The sequence below is a fragment of the Scomber japonicus genome, chromosome 8 (assembly GCF_027409825.1).
Source record: "Scomber japonicus isolate fScoJap1 chromosome 8, fScoJap1.pri, whole genome shotgun sequence".
NCBI classification, from domain to species: domain Eukaryota; kingdom Metazoa; phylum Chordata; class Actinopteri; order Scombriformes; family Scombridae; genus Scomber; species Scomber japonicus.
Window position 1 is genome coordinate 9,580,902 of NC_070585.1, and position 24,684 is coordinate 9,605,585.

Here is a 24,684-nt window from a genome sequence, read left to right on the forward strand (position 1 = left end):
ATGTCCCAAGATGGATTCTGTCAAGGGAACTTTGCTGCATGTCATATCCCTCTCTCTGTTACCATGTTTCCAGTTACACTTACCAATCTTTAAGGGCAAAACTATTCTTAAATACAAAGTATCTTGTTTACATGATGAGCTATATCACTAGAGCAGAAATGTTTTGTGCTGATTTTATAGTTTTTTACTTTTTTGCCATTAGTTATCTTTAAACTATGTTAATTTCATGTTTCAGATGTACAAATAAATTATGGATTATCAATATATCAAAGTGATCGTTGCAATATTTATTTCATTGTATTTGAGCATGGCTTTGAACATCTGTAACAGTCCAAATGTTTCAAACTCACCTGTTTCACCTTGACGGGTTTTGTAGTCTAACTGGATGAGATTCAAACCCATGGTCTTTGGTTAACCACTCAGCCACCACACCCTGTTAAACTTGCCCAATCTCAGGGTAAAAAAATTGTTTTGTAATTTTACTTTGAACTTTTAAACCCAGAAAGAGGATTTTTTAAAATTGGATATAGCACTTGCTCATCAACCATTGCAACCACTTTCATCACATTCATTGACCACCTGCTTTCATGTTTTGTGAAGTTTCCCAACTTCTGTCTAGCAAGGGTAATATTCACGCTCCCAAAATGAGCTATATGAGGGGGCGAAAAAAAGGTTCTGACAGCCTTGTAAAATCAGTATGCTTTTATTAAATTAAAAACAATCTGTTAAATCTTAACAAAATGTAAAATGAAGGAAAAATTCAACTTCACCCAAACAAAATGTACCATCACTTTCTACTCCAGCCTAGTGTTCACAGCATCATTAGAACAGCTGGCTAATGTTTTCTGTTCTCACATATCGCCTTGAGTTGATTTCCTGTGACATAAATCAAACCTCTTTATTGCATACAGGATGTACAGATGAGCTTTATGCTTCCAGGAAATCATCAAGGAAATAAAAAGGTTCTCGTTCATACAGACAAACTCATTTCACTTGAAACTGCATTTTTGACCAGACGGCTGCTGAAGACTTGATGTGTGGTTGAAATAATACATTAACGAAACAGGAGTTATTTTTATGCCCCTCATTTAGAGGATATACAGTACGAAGGACAGCAAGTATCCCAATTCAGTTCAGAAGGGACGAGAATGGCAGATGTCTCTGTATCTTAAGACTCCAAAGCATTTACATACTGTATATACAAACAAATCTGCTTGAAAAACTGAAGGGTTGGCACAGTCAGTGTTGAATATGGTGGTGACCACTTTTTATGGACAGAGATGCATGTTTTCAGACAGCATATTAGTTTATGTACAAATACAAATTAAAGAGGAAGATCATTTCTCACTTTGCCCCCTCTGTCTAACAAAAAAAAAAGAAAAAAAAAAGAAAAAAGAAACAAAACAAAAAAAAAACCCTTATCTGACGTTGATAATGTTACAGGCAGGAAAGGCCAGTCTCAGTGCAAATGCTCCAGCTTGCGTAGCCGTATGGGGTTGGGAACTGCTTGCTGGTTGCGTACGGAGGAGGGCTCCTCCTCTGGCGAGCTGAATAGCATCCGACCCCGGTGATTGAAAAGGTAAAAAGATGGGTGATTCCTCAGTGTATCGAATGTTCTGGAGGAAAAGAAAGAGTAAGGTCATGAAAACAATTCTACTGCAAAAATACAGAGACAAAGAGGCAGTTATGGGCTCATATCAGAGCAGGTGGATTAGACTGTATGTGTCAGGTTGTGTATTTTTAAACCCCAATTATATTTGAGTCTTCCCCTTTTACAGTTTTAATACATACAGGAAAAAAAACTTTGATATTAATATCCATCATTATCGTGTGTTACACCAAACATAGGACAATATTGTTGGTCATCCAAAACAGCCAGCCAATCAATCTGTCAGTCAATTACTAGTATCAAACTGTTCAATAATTGATAGTCATCATCATATTATTCCAGCTTCTCAAATATTAACCCTTTTTTAAAATCACTGTATCTTTAGCATTGTTGGTTAGTGATGGACATTTTTCACTATTATCTGACATTTTATAAACTACTGGAACTGGAAAATAGAAAAAAACCTTTTTAATGAATTAAAAACAGTTGATGCATATCATTTTAGCAGAGTGTCTGTTGTTAATGTCTTTGTTGACACATCAGTAGAAGATGTGCAGGTGTGAAAAATCAAGCTGCACGTGACCTTTACAGTATACAGGCTACTAAAATAACACATCCAGTCTCTAACAGCTTGGGGGGTTTAGTGTGTGTCTGTGGGAATTGATTCACAGTGTTGCTGCTATAAATGTTGAAGTGACAAGCTTCCCTTGTGGCAGAGGACACAAACAAGCACATTATCAGGAGAGTAAGGTGCTGCAGTGACTCCTGACGTACTTGTTTTTCAGCTCTGAGGAGGCGTCCATGTCTTTGAACTCTCCAGCGATGTGGACGATACCGTAACAGGTCATGACAAACGATAATAGGGTCTGTAATACAATCTGTAATAAAAGAACAGGTAATGGTAAAGAGGGGGTAATGATTTTGAGTGTACAGAATTTGAATCAATGTATTAGTATGCAGCAGACACAGTATATGTCTTGGCTTTTGCTTCCATTAATCCAACATAGAAGAATACTAACAGTAATGAAATAAACAAAACAATATTAAAATTAAATTTAAAAACTCAAGAACATTATACAAGTTTAATGTAAGAGTTTAAAGAGGGGTCAATCATGTGGTCAAGAGTGATCTGGTGCTTGTTTTATAAAACGCTTGTGCTGCTTTCTATGGACTTTTGTATGGACTTTGTTGAGTTTTAAGTTTTAAGTATGTATATGTAATCATAAAGCAAATCTCAAAGTGCTACAAAGTAAAATCATCAAAATAAAAGACAGATAAAAACAAAAACGAATATAAATCATACAAATAAGAGCATAAAAGCAGCAACCAGCAAGGTTAAATAAAAGTCAAAGATTCTGTTAAAAAGAAATGTGTCACTGTCAATGTTTTACTATGTCTAAACGTGTGTATATGTATTGTTGAGTCTTGAGCAGTTTCATATGTATTTTACTGTTGAATTTAATATATATGTAAAAAGCCCATCTGGGTATATAGGCATTGCAAACTAGCTCAGGTTATAAATGCTGTGGTAGGATGTTTAAGTGCATGCTTTATACAAATGCACGTTAAAAAAAATCAATTGCACAATATAGAGTTCAGTTTGAGGAAATATATTTAAGTGACGAGTGCACGCATTAAAAGAGGGATGTGAGATAAAGTGTAAGGTTTAATAGGAGAGTACAGAGGGTCGAAATAAACATTATAGATAGTATAGGGACTCACGTCGATTGGTAGTGTTTCATTTTCCTTCTCTGTGAGTCGCATGTATGATCGATCTGATGGGAGAAGATTAGAGATTATTTTTACACCGTTACACTGAGACAGAAGAGAGGACCGAGGACAGTTTAATCACGTTACCGTTTTTACAATTTAACACTACATAATCTATAGTAGACCATATAAATAACAAACGATAGTGTGACATTAATGGCTAATAGAGATGCTAAACTGCGTTAGCATCAGGTTAGCTGGCCGATGGACGACGAGGCCCAGTCCGCTGTTTTATCACCCCGTCCGGTGACAGCGGAGCCCCCCTCCCCGGTGAAAGATACCGATACCGACACCGGTGCCTTCACCCCCTCCGACGACACTCACGCTGTGCCGCTGAGAAAGCTGCATGAGCTAAGGCAAAGAGTCCGACACCGACAATCCCTTTCCAAAACGACGAGGCCATCTTCAACCAGAGTGACGAGGAGCTCCGTGCAGTGTCGTAAAACGCTGTCGTAAACAGCCGCAACCATGACAGCGAAAAAAAAAAAAAAAAAATCACATACAAATAGATAAATAAAGAGGTACATATTACTAAATAACATTAGATGATTATAGTATATGTATTATAATTGTTAACTTTTGTCAATTCAATAAGAAAGTATTTTATTTGAAGGTTTTTTGTATGGAGCCCCAGTTGATTCAAAATTCAATTAATAAATAAGTTAATTATTATGTATGGTAGTGTATATAAGTTCAATATTATGAAATATGCATCCATTATTATTATACATTTTCGATTATTATGTTATATGTATCCATCATTATGTTATATGTTTCCATTATTCATAAACTGTATCCATTATTTTATGAAATATTTGAAAAATGTATCATTATTATGAATATATATTATAATAATGGATACAAAAAAAAATCATCATAATGAACTCATTTATTCATTGAACTTTGAATCAATAAGGTCTCCACAGTTTTGCAGCAGTTTATTTTATTTCTGTTGGCTGTTTTCAATACTCTTACCTTGAAGGGAGACGTGACGGAACATCCGCTCTAGCCGCATCCATTTCCTGTTAGCTACCAGAGCTTTCATCAACCACATTTACCGAGTCACTTATTACTTCTTCGGTATATTTTCTCCGTCTGTAGCACATTTCACCTTCAACTAGTCGCAAATATGGCAGAGGCGATTCAAAAGAAACTGAAAGCAGAATTAGAAAAATACACGCAAATGCAGAAAGGTATGTACCAGCTAGCTTTGCATGGTTTCTCACATTGTGCCATGGTGTGGCGTGCTAACTGACCATATTAGGACAGACATTAAGACATTTACTTTACATTTAAACTGTTATTTGTGGGTCCATTACTATTACATCCTTTTAGAAATACGTCTAAACTCATGTGGTGTATTGTCTGTCTGTTCAGATGTTAGTAAGAGCATGGCATCCAGACAGAAGCTGGAGACGCAGCTAACAGAGAACAACATTGTCAAAGAGGTAACGCCTTCTTTAAATCTGCTTTAGAGACTAGTGTCACTGTTATTAGCCCCTTTCATTTGGAATAAATGCAATGTTCAGCTTCACATCTCTCTCTCTCTGTCCGTCCCTCCCTCTATTCACAGGAGATGGATCTACTGGACAGCACCAACACAGTTTATAAGCTTATTGGTCCAGTTTTAGTGAAGCAAGACCTGGATGAGGCCAAAGCCACAGTTGCAAAAAGGCTGGAGTATATTAACGGAGAGATGTGAGTCACTAAACCTGTGGTACAGTGCAGTAGTCAAGTCATGTGCTACATTCTGTTCACTGAGACTATGAGACGTCAACCTGCACAAGAAATATGTTTTAAAATATGTTGTGTGAACATAAAGACACACTTTCACTTCCTGCAGCTTAGCGAGCGTTTGATATTTATTAATGGCAGAGAGCAGTGGTGTATTGGGGCTGCATGATTCTGGTCAAAATATGAATAATGGTATTTTCGACTTTGAATTCAGATCACAAATGTTTCCCTTTCTATACTTATTTTAAACAAAAAAGAGACTGCCATACTCATGTTTGATTCCATAGTTCGGCTTCAACATAAATCTGTTGAGTAACAGTCACTGGAAGACTTTGAGGAGCATTTGTCAAGCTAAGCATTAATCCCTTGTTTTGCAGTATTGACGAGTCATACAGTGCATCTGGAAAGTATTCACACCCCTTCACTTTACTCACATTTTGTTATGTTACAGCCTTATTCCAAAATTGATTAAATTCCTTTTTTTCCCTCATCAATCTACACACAATACCCCATAATGACTAAGCAAAAAAGGTTTATTAGAAATTTTTGTAAATTTATTAAAAATAAAAAACTGAAATATCTCATGCACATAAGTATTAACACCCTTTACTCAGTGCTTATTTGAGGTAGGCTTGGCAGCGATTACAGTCTCAAGTCTTCTTGGGTATGAAGCTACAAGCTTAGCACACTGTATTTGGGGTATTTTTCCCATTCTTCTATGAAAACTGAAATATCACATGTATGTAAGTATTCACACTCTTTTGCTATGTGCATCCTGTTTCCACTGATCATCCTTGAGATGTTTCTACATCTTGATTGGAGTCCACCAGTAGTAAATTCAATTGATTGGACATGATTTGCAAAAGCACACACCTGTCTATATAAGGTCCTACTGTTGACAGTGAACATCAGAGCAGAAACCAACCCATGAAGTCTAAGGAATTGTCTGTAGACCTCCGAGGCAGGATTGTATTGAGGCACAGATCTGCAGCATTGAAGGTCCTGAAGAGCAGAGTGGTCTCCATCATTCGTAAAGGGAAGAAGTTTGGAACCACCAGGACTCTTCCTAGAGCTGAGCAGCCAAACTGAGCAATCGGGGGAGAAGGGCCTTAGTCAGGGAGATGACCAAGAACCTCATGATCACTCTGACAGAGCTCCAGCATTCCTCTGTGGAGATGGTAGAACCTTCCAGAAGGACAACCATCTCTGCAGCACTTTCATCACCTGGCTAATACCATCCCTATGGTGAAGCACAGTGGTGGCAGCATCATGCTGTGGGGATGTTTTTCAGCGACAGGAACTGGGAGATCGAGGGAAAGATGAACAGAGCAAGGTAAAGAGAGATCCTTGATGAAAACCTGCTCCAGAGGGCTCAGGACCTCAGACTGGTGGCTTCGGGACAAGTCTGTGAATGTCCAGACTTGAACGCAGTTAAACATCCCAGTCTAACCTGACAGAGCTTGAGAGGATCTGCAGAGAAGAATAGGAGAAATACCCCAAATACAGGTGTGCTAAGCTTGTAGCTTCATACCCAAGAAGACTTGAGGCTGTAATCGCTGCCAAGGCTGCCTCAACTAAGCACTGAGTAAAGAGTGTGAATACTTATGTACATGCAATATTTCATGTCTTTTATTTTTAATACATTTGCAAACATTTTTAAACAACCTTTTTTGCTTTGTCACTGTAGGGTATTATGTGTAGATTGATGAAGGGGGAAAAATAATTTAATCAATGTAGGAATAAGGCTGTAACATAACAAAATGTGAGGAAAGTGAAGGGGTGTGAATACTTTCTGGATGCACTGTATCTTTGGCTAACTTGACCTAATAAGTCATTACCTACATGTAGTCTGTTATTTCCCCACTTGTGGATGTTTGAGTGGTCTATCAATCCAGACTTTCAGCTGAAGTTTTCCTGGCCCTTCCTGGCTCACTACAGTTCACTGACTGATTATATAAGACCGGATCATGACAAAAAACATATACTTAAACTTTAAGTATGCACACTAAAAACAGCTTTACCAAAACATGAGTTTAATTTGCTGATGATAGTGTGACAGCTCCAGAAATCTATCAGAAAACAAAGTGACAGTGTGTGCTGTGTGTGTGTGTGTGTGTGTGTGTCTGTGTTTTATATAAAAAGGTGTAGATGAATTATGTTACCTGTGTTTTATTCTAATGTTTTACTACCATCTGAAAAGTTGTGAAAGTCTTATTGAAAAGTCTTATGCTTTTTGTTTTTCCCCGTTTTTTTCATTCCAGTCAAAGGTATGAGACGCTCCTGAAAGACATGGAGAAGAAATCGGAACAGCACCGAGAAGTCTTGTCCAGTTTACAGCAGGAGTTTCAGAAAGCTCAAGGCCTCGCTGTGGGAAAAGTCTGACCAAGTGATGATGCTGCACGCATGCTCTAACATATAGACAAAGAAAACTCAGTCGAAAGGACTTTAGTTGGTATCATTTTTATGATATAGATCTACAGCGTCATGCCAGTAAATTCTGCTTGTCATTGTCATTCATTTGCAGCTTTATTACTGTGACATTTCTCTTGTAACTAATAAATGTGTTTTTCACGAAAAGTTCTACCCTTCTCTCTGTGTGTGTGTGTGTGTGTGTGGAGGGGGGGGGGGGGGGGGGGGGGGGGGGGCACATTAGCTTTAATCACTGGGGCAGGCTGCTGACCACAGGAGCAGATGTTTTCCAGTCTCTGCCCCGCCCCTCAGCTTGCAGTGGTGCAGCACAGTTCACATTCATGACTGTGTGTTAAAGCCTTTTCCTCCATGACCACCACCAGCGGGGGATTAAAACCATGAATAGTCTAATCAAAAACATGAGTGAAAACAAACAAAACAGTTAGACTAAATTTATAACAGTATTGACCAAGCTGGCTTTATGAGTAATAAAATATTTACCAAAAATGTGTTTTTAAATGAAAGACATAATAGTGTTCAGCTCAGTCTTGTTTCCTTTCTTATAAATAAAGCCAAGATGTTTCATTTGTTATTCAGCCCTTTTGGTATATACATAGCCTACATAAATATACTGCAGGAAGTGTTGGGGAGTAGCTAGTTACATCATTTAATTACAAAATAAATGTAACTAATCCATTATAGTTAGTGGGGAACAATGTGTAATTAAATTACACTTACAAAAATGTGTATTGCAAAGGGGGTTACATCTTAATATTTTTTTGTAAAAAAAAAGATAGGCTATATGTTGCTTTGCATGCTTTTGTTGTTTTCAATGCCTTCTTTTGCTATTTCCAGTTAAGTCCATTTAGGAAAGCCATTTGATGCTATTCCAATGCTTTTGATCAGTTCTCTTGTTTGAATTTGCAGTCTGCCAATTAAATCAATCTAAATAGCTTAATTCTTTGAAAACAATATTTTATTTTAATTTTAATTTTTTGTAAATAAATCATGACGTGGGCTTATTTGGAGCACACATTAAATTGTGTCACAGTACCAATTAAGCCCATACAAGACTTTTGACTTTTTTCATAAAATATCTTTATTTTCTGAAAAAAAAAAAAAAAAAAAATCTACATGAACTAATGAATACATTTCAAAATGAGAGATACATCATGCTTTATTAGAAATGATCTTCCTTATAAATCATGTCAGTATCCATGAAAAACAGCTGAACTTAGATTTTGGTGCTGAATGGGAACACTTACCCTAACAGCTGAAAACACTGGTTAGAAAATGAGAAAAGTAATCAAATGTAATAAGTTACATTACTTTGATTAAGTAACTGAAATAGTGACATTACTTATTATATTTAAACAGAGTAAGTAATCTGTAACCTATTATATTACTACAGTAACAGGTTGCATTGTGCTGCAGATAACTGACACTACAATAATAACACCGTCCCAAAGCTGTTTGGCGCACGAGCCTGTCACCTGTGGCGCGCGGGTGCCAACAAACCCTAATAACCAGACTGAGGCTGTGAGGCTCACTGACACGTGGCCACTTGCGGAAGATGTATCACCTTCACATTTGGTCAAACACAGTCTAAAATAATCCATCATGGTCCTTAAAGTCAAAGTATATGCGCGTGTGGGTTCATTATGAGACGCATTGATGTTGCAACAAACACAAAGACAACATCCAGACAAACCTGAAATGACTCCAGAAGTATTTTTTGCGTAATATGTACGTAGATAAACTGCAGACATCAAATGGTTTGCTGATGAGGCCAAAAGGTGAATGTATCACCTAACCCATCGTGTTGTGGTGGTAAAAATCAACACGTGCAGACCTGTTTAGATGAACTCTTCGTCCCTCTGTTGTTCCATAAACTGCAGTATGCAGCACTTTCTTCCAAGTGAAGTTTCAGGTCAGATTAATTTCCGTGCGCTTTTTGTCTATAAAGCAAAACAAATGACCCAAAATATCCGCATTGGACTAATCCTTATTTCACACTGACAATAAATTCTCCATTTAATCTTCATTGAGACAGCTGCTCCTAGAAAGAAACACTAATCTGATTCAAACTTTAATTGATTTACTTTTCACCAGGGGGGGTTTAAGCCTCAAAACGCACAAAAGAGCATCCTGTCAGAGAGCAGAGCAGCGGGACTAACACCTCCTTTGATAGAAGATGTTCAAACAGGCTGAAGGAATGCTCGCTCAATGTGGGGACCATAATGGGACCAACCTGGAGTCTGGACCCACCGAGGGGTTGCAAGTTAAATATAGGACTGCACAAAATGAGGCTGGGGTATGAGACAGAAGACTTGCACGTTTTAACCTGTGATGATAGGTTGATGGTTTGTTTTTTGTGGGGGCACTCTAAACAAATGAAATGCATATTGTCCTGTAGGAGGTTTTTATTGAGCATCCATATTATCAGACTATACAAGTAGATACCACAACGAATTTCAAATACTCCCAAACCATCAGGCAACTGAGAATGTGATAAACTGTGAGACATTTCCAGAGAGAGGAGGAGATCTGGAGGGCAGTTAACACTTACTTCATCCAGGATGGACAACAGTTATGACACATTCAACTGTGCATTGAAATGTTGATGTAAGGGAGTCCACTGCTTTTAGTGCAGTATTCAAATGTAGAAAAACAAACGACGGTGGCCATTAACACGCTGTCCACACACTCTGCAGCATCCACACAGTTCCACTTTACAGCTCCAACAAAACACAAGTCACTGTGAAATAGCTCGGTTTCATGTTGGGCTCTATATCATAGGGTTATATATTTTATTTGTATTTACATCAACGCAAAAAAATTGGATGATTCAATACAGTACATCCATTATTAACCTTATATTAGCGCAATTATGTATGGCAATTCTACTTTTTAAGACTCCAACAGTTGTTTGCATTAAGAATATATATATTACTTTTTATTGTACTATTTTCTATTCGAATTGGCCTACATGGTTTTTGTGGTGATTATATTTATCTTACCTGCTATTTCTGATTGTATTGAACACAACATCAAGGCAAATGTCATGTTTGAACCTACTTGGAAATAAACACGCTTTTGGTTCTGATCAATACATAGTGTGTTTTATATTTACCGGGAAAATAAAGTGACTCCAAATACAAACTGGAATTGTTCATTTTGTGCTTTATGAGATGTTATAATCATTTATTTTTATTTTATTTTATTTTACAAATAGCCTATGTAAGTTTTAACTACAAACATGTAAAAATTAAATTAAAAAAAATAAAAATAACTTTCTTAAATCTGTTGGTTATATGTTATGAGAGACAGCTGGCTGATTGCTCTTTTCCCACACAAACAAACACACACACACGCTCAACCTGGCACCTTGCCTGGTTGTTAAAAGTTGAGCACGTGTTGCCATATACTTTAGGTGAGGTGCTGTGACTATAATAATAACTAAATACAGAGTATATGAAATAAAAGGGAAAATCCAAACATTTCACCAAGCTAAAGCTAAACAGTTGCAGTAGTAATATACCAATATATTGTAGGCCTATATATTCAACTATTTAATATTAACAAAATATAAAAGTAAAATTTAAGTTAAAATCAAACGTTACTAAACTTGATATTGGTTCTGGGATGCTTTCTCTGGCAGATAAAAACAAATCTGTGTCTAAACATTTCCAGCAGAATTTAGACGTTAAACTGTTTTTGTGTTTTTTTTGTAGATTGGCTTCAACAGAATCAGTCTGGATGCTGTACAGTGTGTGAATGGCCACTCTGCGACACTTACAGATCATAGAAGCAACATCACCATTTCAATGAGTCATAACTACAGTCCAGTCTAGATGAAGTATGTGTTAACTGTCCTGCAGATGCCCCCCTCCCCATTTCTCTGACTGCTCAAGTACAAGCTATTCACACAGAAAACTGACCACAACTGATGATCGGGGAAATTGCACTTTTATTGTATTCATCACATCAGCAAGCACATTTATAGAATTTGTTCCATCGTGGTATCGTGCTGTGACATCTCAGAGCAAAAAAAAAAAACTTTATCAAAAAATAAAACAGAACAATAAGTCATTTTACATACAAGTCTCTGCAACACCAATGCAATGAAATGGTGTTAAATGTGGACACACCCACTTTGACTCATATTTACATCTGAAATGTAAAAAAATAAAATGTGAAGGGGAAGCAAAACAAGTATGTGACGTTAAGAAAAAGTCAAAAACGTCACATTAAAAAATAAACTTTGTGAGAGTTTTCATGGAAAATATATTCACTGTACAAAAAGAATCCAGGCTGTACATTTAAAATACAATATTTACAGTCTGTTGGCATCTTCAGTTCATATGTACAGTCACTGCGGCCAGGGTCTCCACACAGGATCACTGATGTTCGTACAGGCTGATGTGGAGGACAGCAGCTTCCTGGTGTCACACAGGTCGGTCCTTTGGGTGAGGTACGGGTGGGGGACTCCGTGCTGGCGCTGATGGAGAGGTGGATGCTGAGGAGACAGAGCAGCAGAGTCACCGGCGGGTATCAGCGCTCTGTGGTGGAGGCGCCCGGGAGTGGAGGGGCTCGTCTGGGGGTCAGAGAGTGATGTTTGCCCGTCGCCCTCCTCTGCCTGCTGGCTCTTGCTGGCTATGAAGTGACTGATCCTCAGCAGGCAGGACGTCATGCCCTCCTGGTAGTTGTGCTGGCGGGCGTAGGTCGGTCTCTGCTCTTTGGACAGGACTCTTCTGGTGGCGCGGTGACCCTTCTCTATGTCCTTCTCCCTCTTTAAGAAGTGGACCACACTCTCTAGGATCTCCGCTTTCTCCACCTTTGGATTCTTCAGTTTCTAAAAAAAGAAAATAAAGTAAATACAAATCATTCATTAAATCACTCACTGGTTGATTTTTAGGCCTGCAGCATAATCAGCCTAACTCCAAACAGCTGGCACACCTGGATTTAAACTATTAACTGTTTCCCTGCCACATACATGCTCCCGATGAGAAACTGCATCTTTATCCTCATCCTTCTTTTTTTAAAAACAAGCTTTAGCTCCCAAATTAAAGAATAACCACCCATAATAAAACAATAACGCAGACAAACCTCATCGTGGGTTTGCTCCAGCATCAGAAGCCTCAGTGACTCCAGACTGTGGTTGATCCGCTCCCGTCTGCGTTTCTCCATGACAGGTTTAGACACCTGGAAGAGTGAATTAAGAGAATTACAACAGTGATTAAACAATGTACATTTGACTCGATTTATCTTTCTCCATGCAGAAGTTTTGATTACAGCCAGAATGCAGCAGCTTACCCTCCTCATACTCCTCTGTCCGGGGGACGCTGGTGAAGTTAAGGCTTTCATGGCCAAATAACTCGCATCTGTACCTGTTTTTCGTGGAAGTCCAAACTGGAAGCGGTCAGGTACCTGTTTGTGTCCCTCATTGCAATATATTGATCTGCCTACAGACAGCCACGCCCCTGCTGGACCCGCCCCCCATTCATTGTGGCACACTGGCACTGAATAGGGCTGAATTACATTCTAGAGTCTGCTTGAATTTCTATATTTGACTAATTACATCATCTGATTTGTAGAGTTAGTAGAGATATTTATTATAATTATATATCTTTAATTATAAAACACATCTAACCTGAAATAAAGGGTGTGCCATGTTGTCTAGGTTTTTTCTTTTAATCGGCTAAAGGTTCAGTTCACCCAAATAAATGAAAAACATCAAAACATTCAGATACAGTAGTTTCAGTGATATATGCAACTGTGCAAAACTTTTGAGAGCCTCATTTTAAGCCACCACCCTGATATAATGAAGATGGATATAAAAACTGAATTACATTAAATTACTTAAAAAAATGAAATAAAAAACCCTCATGCGACAATTTACAGTTTGTTTGTACTGCAGAGGAGTGAAACTGTTAAATGTGAGGTTTTAAGATTGCACACACTTTTTGCTTCAGTTGATTTCACTTTAAATATATTTTGATTTGATTTTGGAACAGGCATTTCAAGGGACTGGTACCGAAATTGGCAAGCTGCCATTATCCACAAATGCTATTAATACTCCTATTAATAGCATAGAATGAAAGTTAACTGGTGAAGGGAATCCATCGACTCCCATCCCCCCTGCACACACACACACACACACACAGACACACACTGCCCTCAAACCTGCCTGAACCAAACTGCCAGATTCACACCTCAAGGCTCGTGTTGTGTTTGTCTTTAGAGGGCGTGGTCCCTCATAAATACCTGCACGAGGACTCTTGTGGATTGCACAAGATCATGTGTGTGTGTGTGTGTGTGTGTGTGTATCCTGATTTTTTAGTACTCACAATCCATCACAGTTTTGAGAGGATGCATGCAGAAGTGAGTGAGAGGTGACTGAGCTTTGGGATGTGGGGTAGCTTTCTCTCTGCACTGCATTTATGGTCAGTCTTGATCCCCATAATAGGCTAAAGTGTGGAGATAACACTGGGATGATCGGATCATGGGCATCCCGCAGAGATTAAGTGGCTTTTCAGAGGCAATGATACTTCCGTTTAAAATCAAAGAGAGGGCGATTAGTGGAGGCTCAGAGATTACTGCTGGTAGCTATGGCAGCCAGTGAGAAGCGAAGAAAACCACCACACAGCTTTATAACAATAGATATCTTTAACTTAAGGCATCTTTCTGTAAGGAAAAGTAGAGGACAATGTGGCTTTTTAAATAAACACATATTTAATGTGTTTTTGTCATTTTCTTGCTTGATAAGGAATATAATATGATCATTAAGTCAGCATGAAGAGTCCTAAAATAAATAGTTGAAATCTCATGTGTTGTTAGGATCATTATAGTTATTAATGATACCAATTGATACCGTGTGTGTGTGTGTGTGTGTATGTGTGCAAAGTGTGTAAAGGATTTAAGCCACGTGGACCCGCCCCATAAATAAGTCCTATAATGTGCTCGCCTGAGCCTGTGATGGAAACTAATTAGTGAAAATGTGGCCTTTGTTGGGGGAGAAATGGACCGTTCACTTCTAATATCGTGACTCCTCGTGTGTATCAGCCACACTGACACAAAGAGTAAAAATCAGTTACATGGTTGTATGTGTTGTGTGTGGAATCAACAACCGTCTCTCTCTCTCTCTCTCTCTCTCTCTGTGTGTGTGTGTGTGTGTGTGTTTTGTTTTTAAAGCGCTTGTGTGTGAAGTGCAAACATCAGGTATGAAGCTGACCCGAGGCAGCACACTTGACACTCAGGTGTAATCATCATCCTCACACTTCATCACATCAGCAGCCAAACGTGACCTGCTCCCTTTGGCCCCTCAGTTCTCACAGGATGCTTTTAGCTATACTTTGATACTTTGTGGGTTCACATTGAAATAATATATTTAATTTATTCGTTTTATTAGACAGCAGTTTCACCCATTATCTTAGATTAAAACATGTAGTTAAATAAGATCATCTTCTTTTTTTGGACCAACACTCGTGGTGTAATGTCATTTGGTCTTTTTCATCACTTAATGCAAAGTGCTGATGTCTCACACATCATAAAAGCCATGGTTGCTCACTTTCTCACTTCATTTCTCTTCCCACGGGAAAAAGCATCGTTTCCCATCGTCTCACTTCACGGGGGCATTTTGAGGGGAACGCTGAAGTAACCACAGCATTTACAATTAGCTTTAAATTGAATTAGTGATAATAAGTGTGTGAATTAACAATGTGACTGATTACATCGTGTTTATTTACTTCCTTTATATTTAATATGTATAATAAGCACATCAAATCAAACAGCTTTAATTCGTTTGAAAGATGTTATAAGTGTTAAATATACATCAACCATTCACAATTAATATCTAATAATATAAAACTAAAACTTTCTTGCCCTCTCTGTCTAAAAGAACTGGAGATAATTCAGGTTTTCATGTGCCATTAAATTCTCTTTGTCGGTTTACATAATAAAGAGACAATTAAATGATCTGATTTTAAAGTTAGTTTCGTTTTTTTTGTCCAAGGCCCACAATAAAACCATTTTCGGTTAAGTGTCGTCACTCACACCTGTCAGCCAATCAGAGGCAGCACGAGGTCTGCTTATAATGTCCAGCAGGCCATCAGGAGGCTTCTTCCTCTGCTGCTGCTCTCAGTCTGGACCAAACACTGCGACATGACCAGGAAAATACAAAACCCAGTTGTGGATGATACCAAGAGCAGAAAGAGGGTGAGAACATCATTTATACTATGAACATTTCAAAGTCAAAATAAAAGCAGGGACTTAACACTATTTGGTGCTTGGGCCCTAATCATGTCTTATTTAAAGTTCAAGCGAGTTTCTAATGCTTCATGGATAGAATAAGAACAGTTTTGGGGTTTCCAGGTTGTTTTAAAGGACACATGCTTTGTGTTTTTAGCTCTTTTTCTCATCAGAAAGTCTCCCTCAAAAGCAGGGTTGGGAAGGTTACTTTGGTAATGTAATAGGTTACATATTACTACCCTATTTAAAATGTAATAATTAATGTAACTATTTCAATTAGTTAATCAAAGTAATGTAACTTATCACATTTGATTACTTTTTGATTAGATTACTTTTCTAATTTTCTAATGAATGTTTGCAGTTGTTAGGGTAAGTGTACCCATTAAGCATTCAGCAGTTTTTCATGGATAGTGACATGATTTATAAGGAAGATCATTCAAGATTTATTATTCAAAGCAAGATGTATCTCTCATTTAAAAATATATTCATTAGTTCATGTAGATTTTGAGTATAAAATAAAGATATTTTATCTAAAAAAAGTCAAAAATCTGACATGGGTCTAATTGGTACTGTGACAAAATTTAAGCCCATGTTATGATTTATTTACAAAATATTAAAAAATATTGTTTTCTTAGAATAAAAAACAGCAGGAAAAACCCTCTTATTTTTAAAGACTGATTTCAGATCTAACCCCCTTTGTAATCATCAACATTTTCAACAGTACTTTGATTACACATATTTTTACAATATTTTTTTTGTAATTAAATTATTTAATGCTGATATATGTAACTAGTTACTCCCCAACACTGCTCAAAAGACAGTTTGACCTCTGATCTTCCTGTAAAGAGTTGAAGAGCCCTCGGACCAAAAACCATTAATGTTATTAACATTTATAAGCACACACTTGATGGCAAGGCCTTTATAATACAGACATGATAACCAACAAGATTTTCTTACATGGCCATTTACAGCTGGAAAAATGCATATATTGTATTTGTTATTGATCAGAGAAGTGAATGAAACTAACTCACATTGATGGGTGACCACAGCTTTATCATTCTCATATAACACTGTTTTATCTCTTTCTAGATTCTGAAACCAGCTGTGGAAAAGAAGAGAAGAGATCGAATAAATAAAAGTCTTGCAGAACTGAGAACTATGTTGTTGAAATATACAGCCGATCCAGTGAGTCATATAAAGAAATCACATCCAGCCACTTACATTTATTTACAGAAATCATAATCTTACAGTAATGACCTGTGTTTTCCCCCCATATTTCAACCTTTATCATCAACAGCGGCTGCAGAATCCTAAAATAGAGAAAGCAGAGATTCTGGACTTGGTTGTGGATTATCTTCAGAAATGGACAGATGGGAAGAACTTGAGCAATGGTCAGTCAAATAAATAGTTCATTCTTTTGTAATAATGTGTATTTTTGTTCAGAAATATTCCTCTTATGCAGCAACAAATCAGCAAAGTATCATATGGTTTTTTTTTTATCCCTCATTTATCACAGATGCCACTTATGGTCAGATGAAGACTCCTGTGTTAAACCTTCATCACTCAGAGTCCAGTCCTCCTTCTCACCTCAACATTGAGAGTGCAGGTTTTCAGCAGTGTGTGGCTCAGCTGGCCAGCTACATGCACAAGATCACACCTGCACAGAGGACGAGCCTGATCGAGGGACTTAAACATCATAATGAGAACCAGCAGCCGAGCAACACAAGCTCAGGACAGGACTCTTCATCCTCCTCATCTTCTTCATCCTCTGCTACAGACTCAAGCCAGACAATGACTGAAATGCCACATGCGACATCAACAACAGTCATCTGCACATCTGAGAGCAAAGAAGGGTCCCACAGGTCACTGTTCCTGTCTCACTCCCCCCCTCAGCCTCAGTCTTGCTCCACACCGTGCCACGACACCCTCTCCCCTCCCGCCTCCCCCTGGTTCTCCCCCTCTTTTTCCACATACTCTCCTCCGTTCCCATCATTTGCCTGTCACTTCTCCTTCCCCTCCTGCCTGTCACCTCCTTCTTCCAACACCTCTTTCTCCACACTTCCACAGTCCCTGCACACCCTGCCCGCTCCTGTTGTTTTCTCACCCACGGTCACCCACTTCCCCTCACTCACCACACTGAGACCCCCCCCACACCCCGCAAGGAGGGAGGGGTCATCTGTCCCCTCACTTATGTGGAGACCTTGGTTTTGAAGATGAAGCAGAGACTGACAATCCAAGAAAAGTGATGCCCTCTAGTGGGGGCTAACTGTAACAACAGGGTGACAGGATGGATCCCTCTCCATGCCTGAAATGTACAGTGTATATAATATTAAAATTGTCTATATTTTGTATTTTGCTTCTGAATAAAACTAAATCTGCTAAAAAATAAAAAATAAATTGCGTCTCTCATCATTTTTTGGGTTTATATTGACCGACAAGAACATTATGATATTTACTCTTTCATAAAAAGAACTGATTTATTACATAATAAGAATAGTGGAATTAAATCAAATAAGAAAATGTTTAATTAAGACTGCAGGTTGTAGTATCATGACCTTTTTCACTGCAGATGTCGTGACTCTTCATATCAGGACACACACAAGTGGAACTAATAGCATTAACATTGATTCTTCTCCATTGCAGTATCTCAGTGAGCCAATCACAGGCACAGCTAAATGGAGCAAAACCCTCGTTAATGTCTTTGATTACATCTGCGATTTTCTAGCTATAACGTGCCAAAAAGTCATACAGTAAGAAGTGAATATCCATGACTTACAGGAGGACAGTTGTAGAGACACACTGTTTTTCAGGAGTCTTAAAAAGTCATAGATGGTTCTTATTAGGCATTGTATGTGCTCTTAGTGGTTAGCTGCTGTTTGGCTACCAGATGTTTTACAGAATTTCTTACACAATATAAAAGTAGTGAATAAAATATGAGATCCTCACTGATCATAGAACAGCACAGACAGGATGGGGACATTTGGAAATATGAGCAGTATATGGTTCAAGCATCCTTTGTTAACCCAGCAGAGACATGCAGCAGTTTATCAATCCTTTTTCTGTGGTAACATATGAATGTCATGTGCAGAAGTTAATGATGCTGCACAACTCTTCTCTGCTCTTTATTCATCTAATGTTTTGTGTCTATCTTCAGTTCCAGTTTGACTTACAGATCACTACAGATACTATGTCTGCAAAACTAAAATATAGAATTGGTGGCTTTGTAGTTCAAAATGTAGATTCAACCTTTTTATGGGTAGATGATGGTAATATTGTTTTTTGTACTTTGTCTGTGTGTATGTATCATGTCTATAAGTGACATGACAGATTCATTAGAAGCTGAAAACCTCAACAGTACTGCTGCAGACTGCACAGTGCTGTGTAGAAGATGCACACTGAAACTACCATGCTGGCTCTGCTTTTCTTTTAAATGGTGGTAATAAATTCAGCTTGCATAGGCATCAACCATGAATAAGATATGCAAAATATCAGCATGAACATAAAGTTTCCATTTTGCTTTAGTAAGTTGGTGATAAAATTAAAGAGACGACTTAGAAACATTTTAATATTTTTTTTGTTGATTGTTTAAATAATCAACAAAAAGTTTTATTATGCTTTGTAACTTTTACAGCTGCTTCACCACCCATTGTTTGGTTACCATTAACATTAACAGTGACTCAGATTTATTGTAGTGTCCCAGTCAGTCATGGCAGTGAGCCAGCATTCATTTTATTGTTTACACCTGTGCTTTTCCTTCCACTGAGCACTTTGAGCATTTTCAAAGCCGGCGGGAGGGTCTGAGATAAATAGGTGATGAATGAAAGGAGAGTTTCACTAATCCATCCTGTACATACTGTTCACAGGCAGCCAATCAACAGCTTCAGCAATCAAAGGACTTCCTGTTCATCTTAGCCTGCCTGTTTCCTCTGACCAGCAGCTTAACTGGGAGGACATGCATCACACTCTCCAGCATCCTAAAACTTTGAAGTGTGTTTATGTCCTCTTCCTCATGTTAAACACATCACCTGGTCACCTGGTGGAAAACTTCATCTTAATATGGGACATAAAAGAATGTGAGAAAGAATGAAAAGCACCCCAAAGCCAAGAGGTTTTGCAGCTGTTTGACTTGTGATCAACAGAGGGCAGCACTGACTCAGCGTAGTGGAGGAGCAGAGTAGATGATCTCTATCCCTCCCTGACCTCTCAAAATAGGGATAATAAAAGGAGCTGTCATTTCAGCTAAATAGAGGATGTCATTGAGCTATTCCATCAGCAATAGGCCCAAGATGCTTGAGCCTTCACATCATCATTCTTCTCTCCGTCTGTCTCTCAGCCTCGCATAAATGCTCAACCCACTTTTTATCTGATGATCAAATCTCTATTACAAGCCCTGAATATTTTCCGTAGGGAGGCAGCGAAGGATTTGGCTTGAGAAAACAGAATTTATCACATGATAGTACATGTCTTTGGATAATAGTTATCGTTCCCCCCTTTTAGCTCCCCTTTGCGCTGAAGAAGCCGGTGCGAGTGCCATTAGGCCTACTTATGAGGCGACCATTGTTCTTTGTCAGAGAAATGAGAGGGCAGGCACGTCATTTGGAGCTTGATTCTCCCCACAGTCCCTCTGCATGTTTTGATCACTCTATGAAAGCAGAGAAGGTCCCTCACGCCAGGGAGAAAGAGATCACCTCTTTGGAGTGACCTGACAATGGTTGAAAACTCCCTGGCATTTACTCAGGACACACTGATTAGAGCTGATCCTGTTACCCTCTTTAATCACCTTTTTGTTTGCAGTGAATGTGCCCATGCATTCCTGATTTGGGGAAAAGTGGAGATGTTGTGCTGCGGAGATGTCACAGGTCTGTCATGTCCTGTTGAGGATCTGTGAATTCCTTCGTGTTGGTGCATTTCAAAATCCAAATGCTGAGACGGGACTGATGTCAAACATTTTCATCACGCATGTGCACACTTGTGAAACATATAGGCTACACACTAAACTGTAAAAGTGCACACTGTGCTTTGCTGGTATGTAGCTCAGCAGATCATGACTGTCTCTGACAAAGACATCCACACCCTGAAAACACGAAATCTACTGCTACACTTGGCAGATCTGGGTGTCATGTCTAATTTTGGTTCAAACTACTGTAAATAACACAATTTACACTAATTCAGTAGCTTAATACTAAGTCAACAATGACAGATCCACATGAATAAAACAAACTTCCCTGTGAGGTTTACCAAGCCTGCATTTAATTGCACTGACATTTCCAATTTCTCTTCCTCATTCCACAGGTCTTAACCAGTTTGTATTGAAGTCCAACAGCAGAGGATTATCTTACAGAGGGCAGAACTCACTTTTGTTGCCAACATTTGAATAAAAGACATGAGTGTACATTTCCAAGAACATTTCAGACTGATTCAGACACTTTAGGCCTACCTACCTATCAGAGTACCTGCTCAGGTTAGATGTCTTATTCAACCTTATTCAAATCATTGTTATTTGTTCATATCTTAAAAAGTGTCAAACATGATTAACCTTATCATACACTGCTCAATAAAGTCACTGTTTGTGATTTTCCAAAACTTGTTACAATAGAGAGGACATATAACTGTTAAGTATGGTGTCTATTTGCATAGGAGTGACTGTGCATTCTTTTGGAGTTGAGTCAATTTGTTTAACTAAGCTCTATTTTAAAAAAGACAGTCCATGGACACACTGCTTTTTATCAGTCAGATTTGCAAACTGTTGCAGACTCCGTCAGCATCTCTGCACCAGAAGAGGAGGACTCCTCACTCAGATCGCATGTCAATACTCAAGAATGTAGATCTGTCACTACCCACAACTAAATATCATTTTTCCTCCCTTTCATTTCTCTCTCTGTGTCCCCCTCTTTGCGAGTTTCTTTGAAGTAAATAGTGAAAGGATCCCAGACTGTAGCAAATTACCTGAGGACTGAAACATTTTTGACATAAGTCCTGAGAGACGGGGCGAGCCACTTTTCCTGGCGGCCCCTTTGGCGTTTTTAATCTGGGGCTGAGGGAGACAGCGGTGCTGACAGAATGATGGGACAGCTGGACATGCTTCCAGGCCAGCAGCAACGGGCAAAAGAAAAGCCAGGAGAAGGGCCACTGCAGACATCTCAGCATGGAGCCAACAGCTCTGGACAGCAGAGCAAAGTAGCAGAGAGTATGACAAGCTTCCACAGGAGACGTTCTGCTCCTCCATCCAGCCTGCATGCACCTCCAGTCATAGAGTTTAGAATAAAAGAAGAGGTTTGTTAACATTAGTTTATTTCTGTGTTTGAGTTTAACATCTGATGTAAAAAGGAAAAATTGACCTCAAACTAAAAAAAAAGACATCTGTAGCCATGCTAGCAGTTCTGTGAGGAACAATGACTTAAAGCTGGAGTAGGCAGTTTTTCTTGAAGACATCCCACCTGCCCCATCCCTGAAAAAAACCCAAACGTCAGAATTTAAAGATATAGCCCTCCCCTTGCAGCTCTCCCCACTATTCTCTCTGTCCTAAGCCCCTCCCAGCAGACAGAACAGTAAATGGTAAGCAGGACTGCCTCTCACCTGTTTGATGCCCACCACAAAAGTAATGAGTATCCCATCTCCCTGCTTGTATACGAGTTATATCTTATCTCTTTCATTGTCCACTGCAGGCAATCATCCGATGATCGTGTTTTTGTTTTCATTCTTTCTGTTGATATTCTCTATTTTTTTTTTATCTCCATCTGAAATTAATGCAGCCCCGTCACTTCCTATCCCCTGACCTTCAAACTTTCTATTATGTCTATCCAACCTTGTGGAAGACTCCGGTGATGCGAAATTAATGCATAGACAGAGTGTGCGCTGCTTGGCAGGTAGGAAGTAGGGGTCGAGCTGAAGCCAGATTATGGCATTTGGAAATGCACACATTTTTAAAATGACTTGTTTTGAGGGTGAAAAATAACTTGTCAAATGACAGATAAATAACTACAGATCTGTATGTCTGGAGGAACTCAGTTTTGGCTGAGTGGTCATGGCAGTTGTCCATGGTCTTTACAAAATGTTTCATTTAAGAACACTAATTTAAACACAACATGAGTTATAAAAAGAAAGAAAGGATTGCTATGCCTATTTACACTTTTATTCGAATACAAACAATCGCCATAGAATGTAGGTTGACAGGCAGGTCGACAACAACCACAGATATCAGATTTTTTTTCTTTTCATTGTTGGAATATTTGATTTATTGATTGCTGTTGGGATGTAATAGATTTTCAAGACAAAAAAAAGACAAAAAATGCTTCCAAAATAGTTTTAGCTTACTGTTGTTAAACTGGTAATATTAGCTATGACCATCATCTAGTGTGTTAGTATAGCATAGCTGCTTAACTAGATAGGATGGAATGATTGGTGATGGTCAACACATCTAGGTTGACCCCAACAGTCTCACACTTGACTACAATGAACGTCAGGTCTATTCAGGAGAGGTCAAGACCGATAAGATCGAGGGGATGAACGTGGACCAGACAGGAAACAGGACTTTTGGCTTCACGCTGCTGGGTGATTGCATCTAATCAGCACAGCGTTTGCCAATTAGCAACTAAGCACAGTACAGTTGAGGCTGGTGGGAATGTAATTTGTTTAGCGGGTATTTTGTCATAAACAAAAGTATTGGACAAAGAGAAATTTCAACCAGCTGGTGGCGCTTGATGAAAAGTCAGGGGACCACCAAAGTCAGAGGGATTCTTCCTTTTGGAATGATGAATGTCTGTATGCAATTTCACAGCAATTCAACAAAAGGTTGGAGATATAGTTTGTCTGGATCAAAGTGGTTGACCAACACACATAGCCATCCCTAGCTTACATGGCTAAAGAGAAGGAAATGAGAGGTAAATTTAATTCAGCTCCTTGGTGGACAAAGACATCGGAGCGTCCCAGGGTCTCTCCGGGAGCTTCATTGTCATGGTGCTTAAAGCAGACAGGAAGTAACCTGAGCCAAACAGGAGGGAATCAAATCGGACATCGCTAGCTTGTTTTTCAGGGCAGGACAATTATATTTGACATAAGGCGCTTTTCACTCATGCATCAGTGCTCTCAACTTTCAGGGGCTGCTATCACATTGGTCCAGTGGTTTGCCTTTCTTCCTCTCAATTTTACAAAGTCATTTTGCTGGAGATGACAAACAATGGCTGCCTTTTCAGAGATCCTATAACCTTTTTTTCCTAAAGGACTGCGCTGCAATCAAGTATGCAAGAGAGGATTGTAGTTGTAATCTTTCCTGCTCTGCTTAGATATATCTTGAGATATCTCTTGATTCAAAGTTCAGATCATTATGAGCAAGATCTGAGCTGATTTGTCTTTCTATTGGCCCCATCACATTTCTGCATTTATCACATTTATAATATAATATAATAGATTTCTAGCTATTCTCATACAGGCAACCCTTCTTCATTGCTCTCCTGTCTGCGAGTGTTTTCCTGTTTTGTGTTCAGGCTCTGGAGCTGTCTATTTTTTGTCTGGGAACATGCGTCCTCCTCAGCCTTTGTGACCTAGCCTTCCGTCCCTGATGGGTGGGCTCTGACCCTACTAGCCTGCAGCCACTGCAGGTTACAAACTCTCACCCTGGAACGCTTGTAATCCCAGGGATGTACTTGAGTACACTTTGTGCTCTTTGCCCCTCTCTAAAATTCAGTAAGAACCTAACGGGGCACAGGTCAGCGGACTAAACAGAAACTGCCGATAAAAATAGCAAGTGATTCATAGGTCATCTAAAAATACTAGCTCCTGTCCGTTCTCATTTAGAGAATACTTTGTTTTGCAGGCAACCTTTTGGGAACTTTTGACATTTTGTCCTGATGTCACCAGAAACAAGAGTAAGAGGCCGTTTTGTTCGCAGAAAAGGGGGCTTGATGATGTAGATG

General features: G+C 38.8%; 4 protein-coding genes across 4 annotated transcripts; 2 read left to right on the top strand and 2 right to left on the bottom strand.

Moving 5' to 3' along the window:
• Positions 1–682: 682 nt before the first annotated feature.
• Positions 683–3,813, bottom strand: mmgt1 (membrane magnesium transporter 1). Its single transcript, XM_053324394.1, has 4 exons — positions 3,704–3,813; positions 3,332–3,384; positions 2,384–2,487; positions 683–1,616 (listed from the first exon to the last, which is right to left on the bottom strand). The coding sequence occupies exons 1-4, from the start codon at positions 3,780–3,782 to the stop codon at positions 1,460–1,462; spliced, it is 393 nt and encodes a 130-aa protein (XP_053180369.1). The 5' UTR covers positions 3,783–3,813; the 3' UTR covers positions 683–1,459.
• A 571-nt stretch (positions 3,814–4,384) lies between these two features.
• Positions 4,385–7,693, top strand: pfdn6 (prefoldin subunit 6). Its single transcript, XM_053324395.1, has 4 exons — positions 4,385–4,572; positions 4,757–4,827; positions 4,953–5,077; positions 7,375–7,693. Exons 1-4 carry the CDS (start codon positions 4,509–4,511, stop codon positions 7,493–7,495), a joined length of 381 nt encoding a protein of 126 aa, XP_053180370.1. The 5' UTR covers positions 4,385–4,508; the 3' UTR covers positions 7,496–7,693.
• A 4,201-nt stretch (positions 7,694–11,894) lies between these two features.
• Positions 11,895–12,889, bottom strand: her5 (hairy-related 5). Its single transcript, XM_053324392.1, has 3 exons — positions 12,839–12,889; positions 12,632–12,727; positions 11,895–12,377 (listed from the first exon to the last, which is right to left on the bottom strand). Exons 1-3 carry the CDS (start codon positions 12,887–12,889, stop codon positions 11,895–11,897), a joined length of 630 nt encoding a protein of 209 aa, XP_053180367.1.
• Positions 12,890–15,685: 2,796 nt separating this feature from the next.
• Positions 15,686–20,473, top strand: her11 (hairy-related 11). The gene is made up of 6 exons (XM_053323532.1): positions 15,686–15,739; positions 16,862–16,957; positions 17,070–17,163; positions 17,340–17,526; positions 17,596–17,929; positions 20,270–20,473. Exons 1-6 carry the CDS (start codon positions 15,686–15,688, stop codon positions 20,471–20,473), a joined length of 969 nt encoding a protein of 322 aa, XP_053179507.1.
• The last annotated feature ends 4,211 nt before the right edge of the window (positions 20,474–24,684 follow it).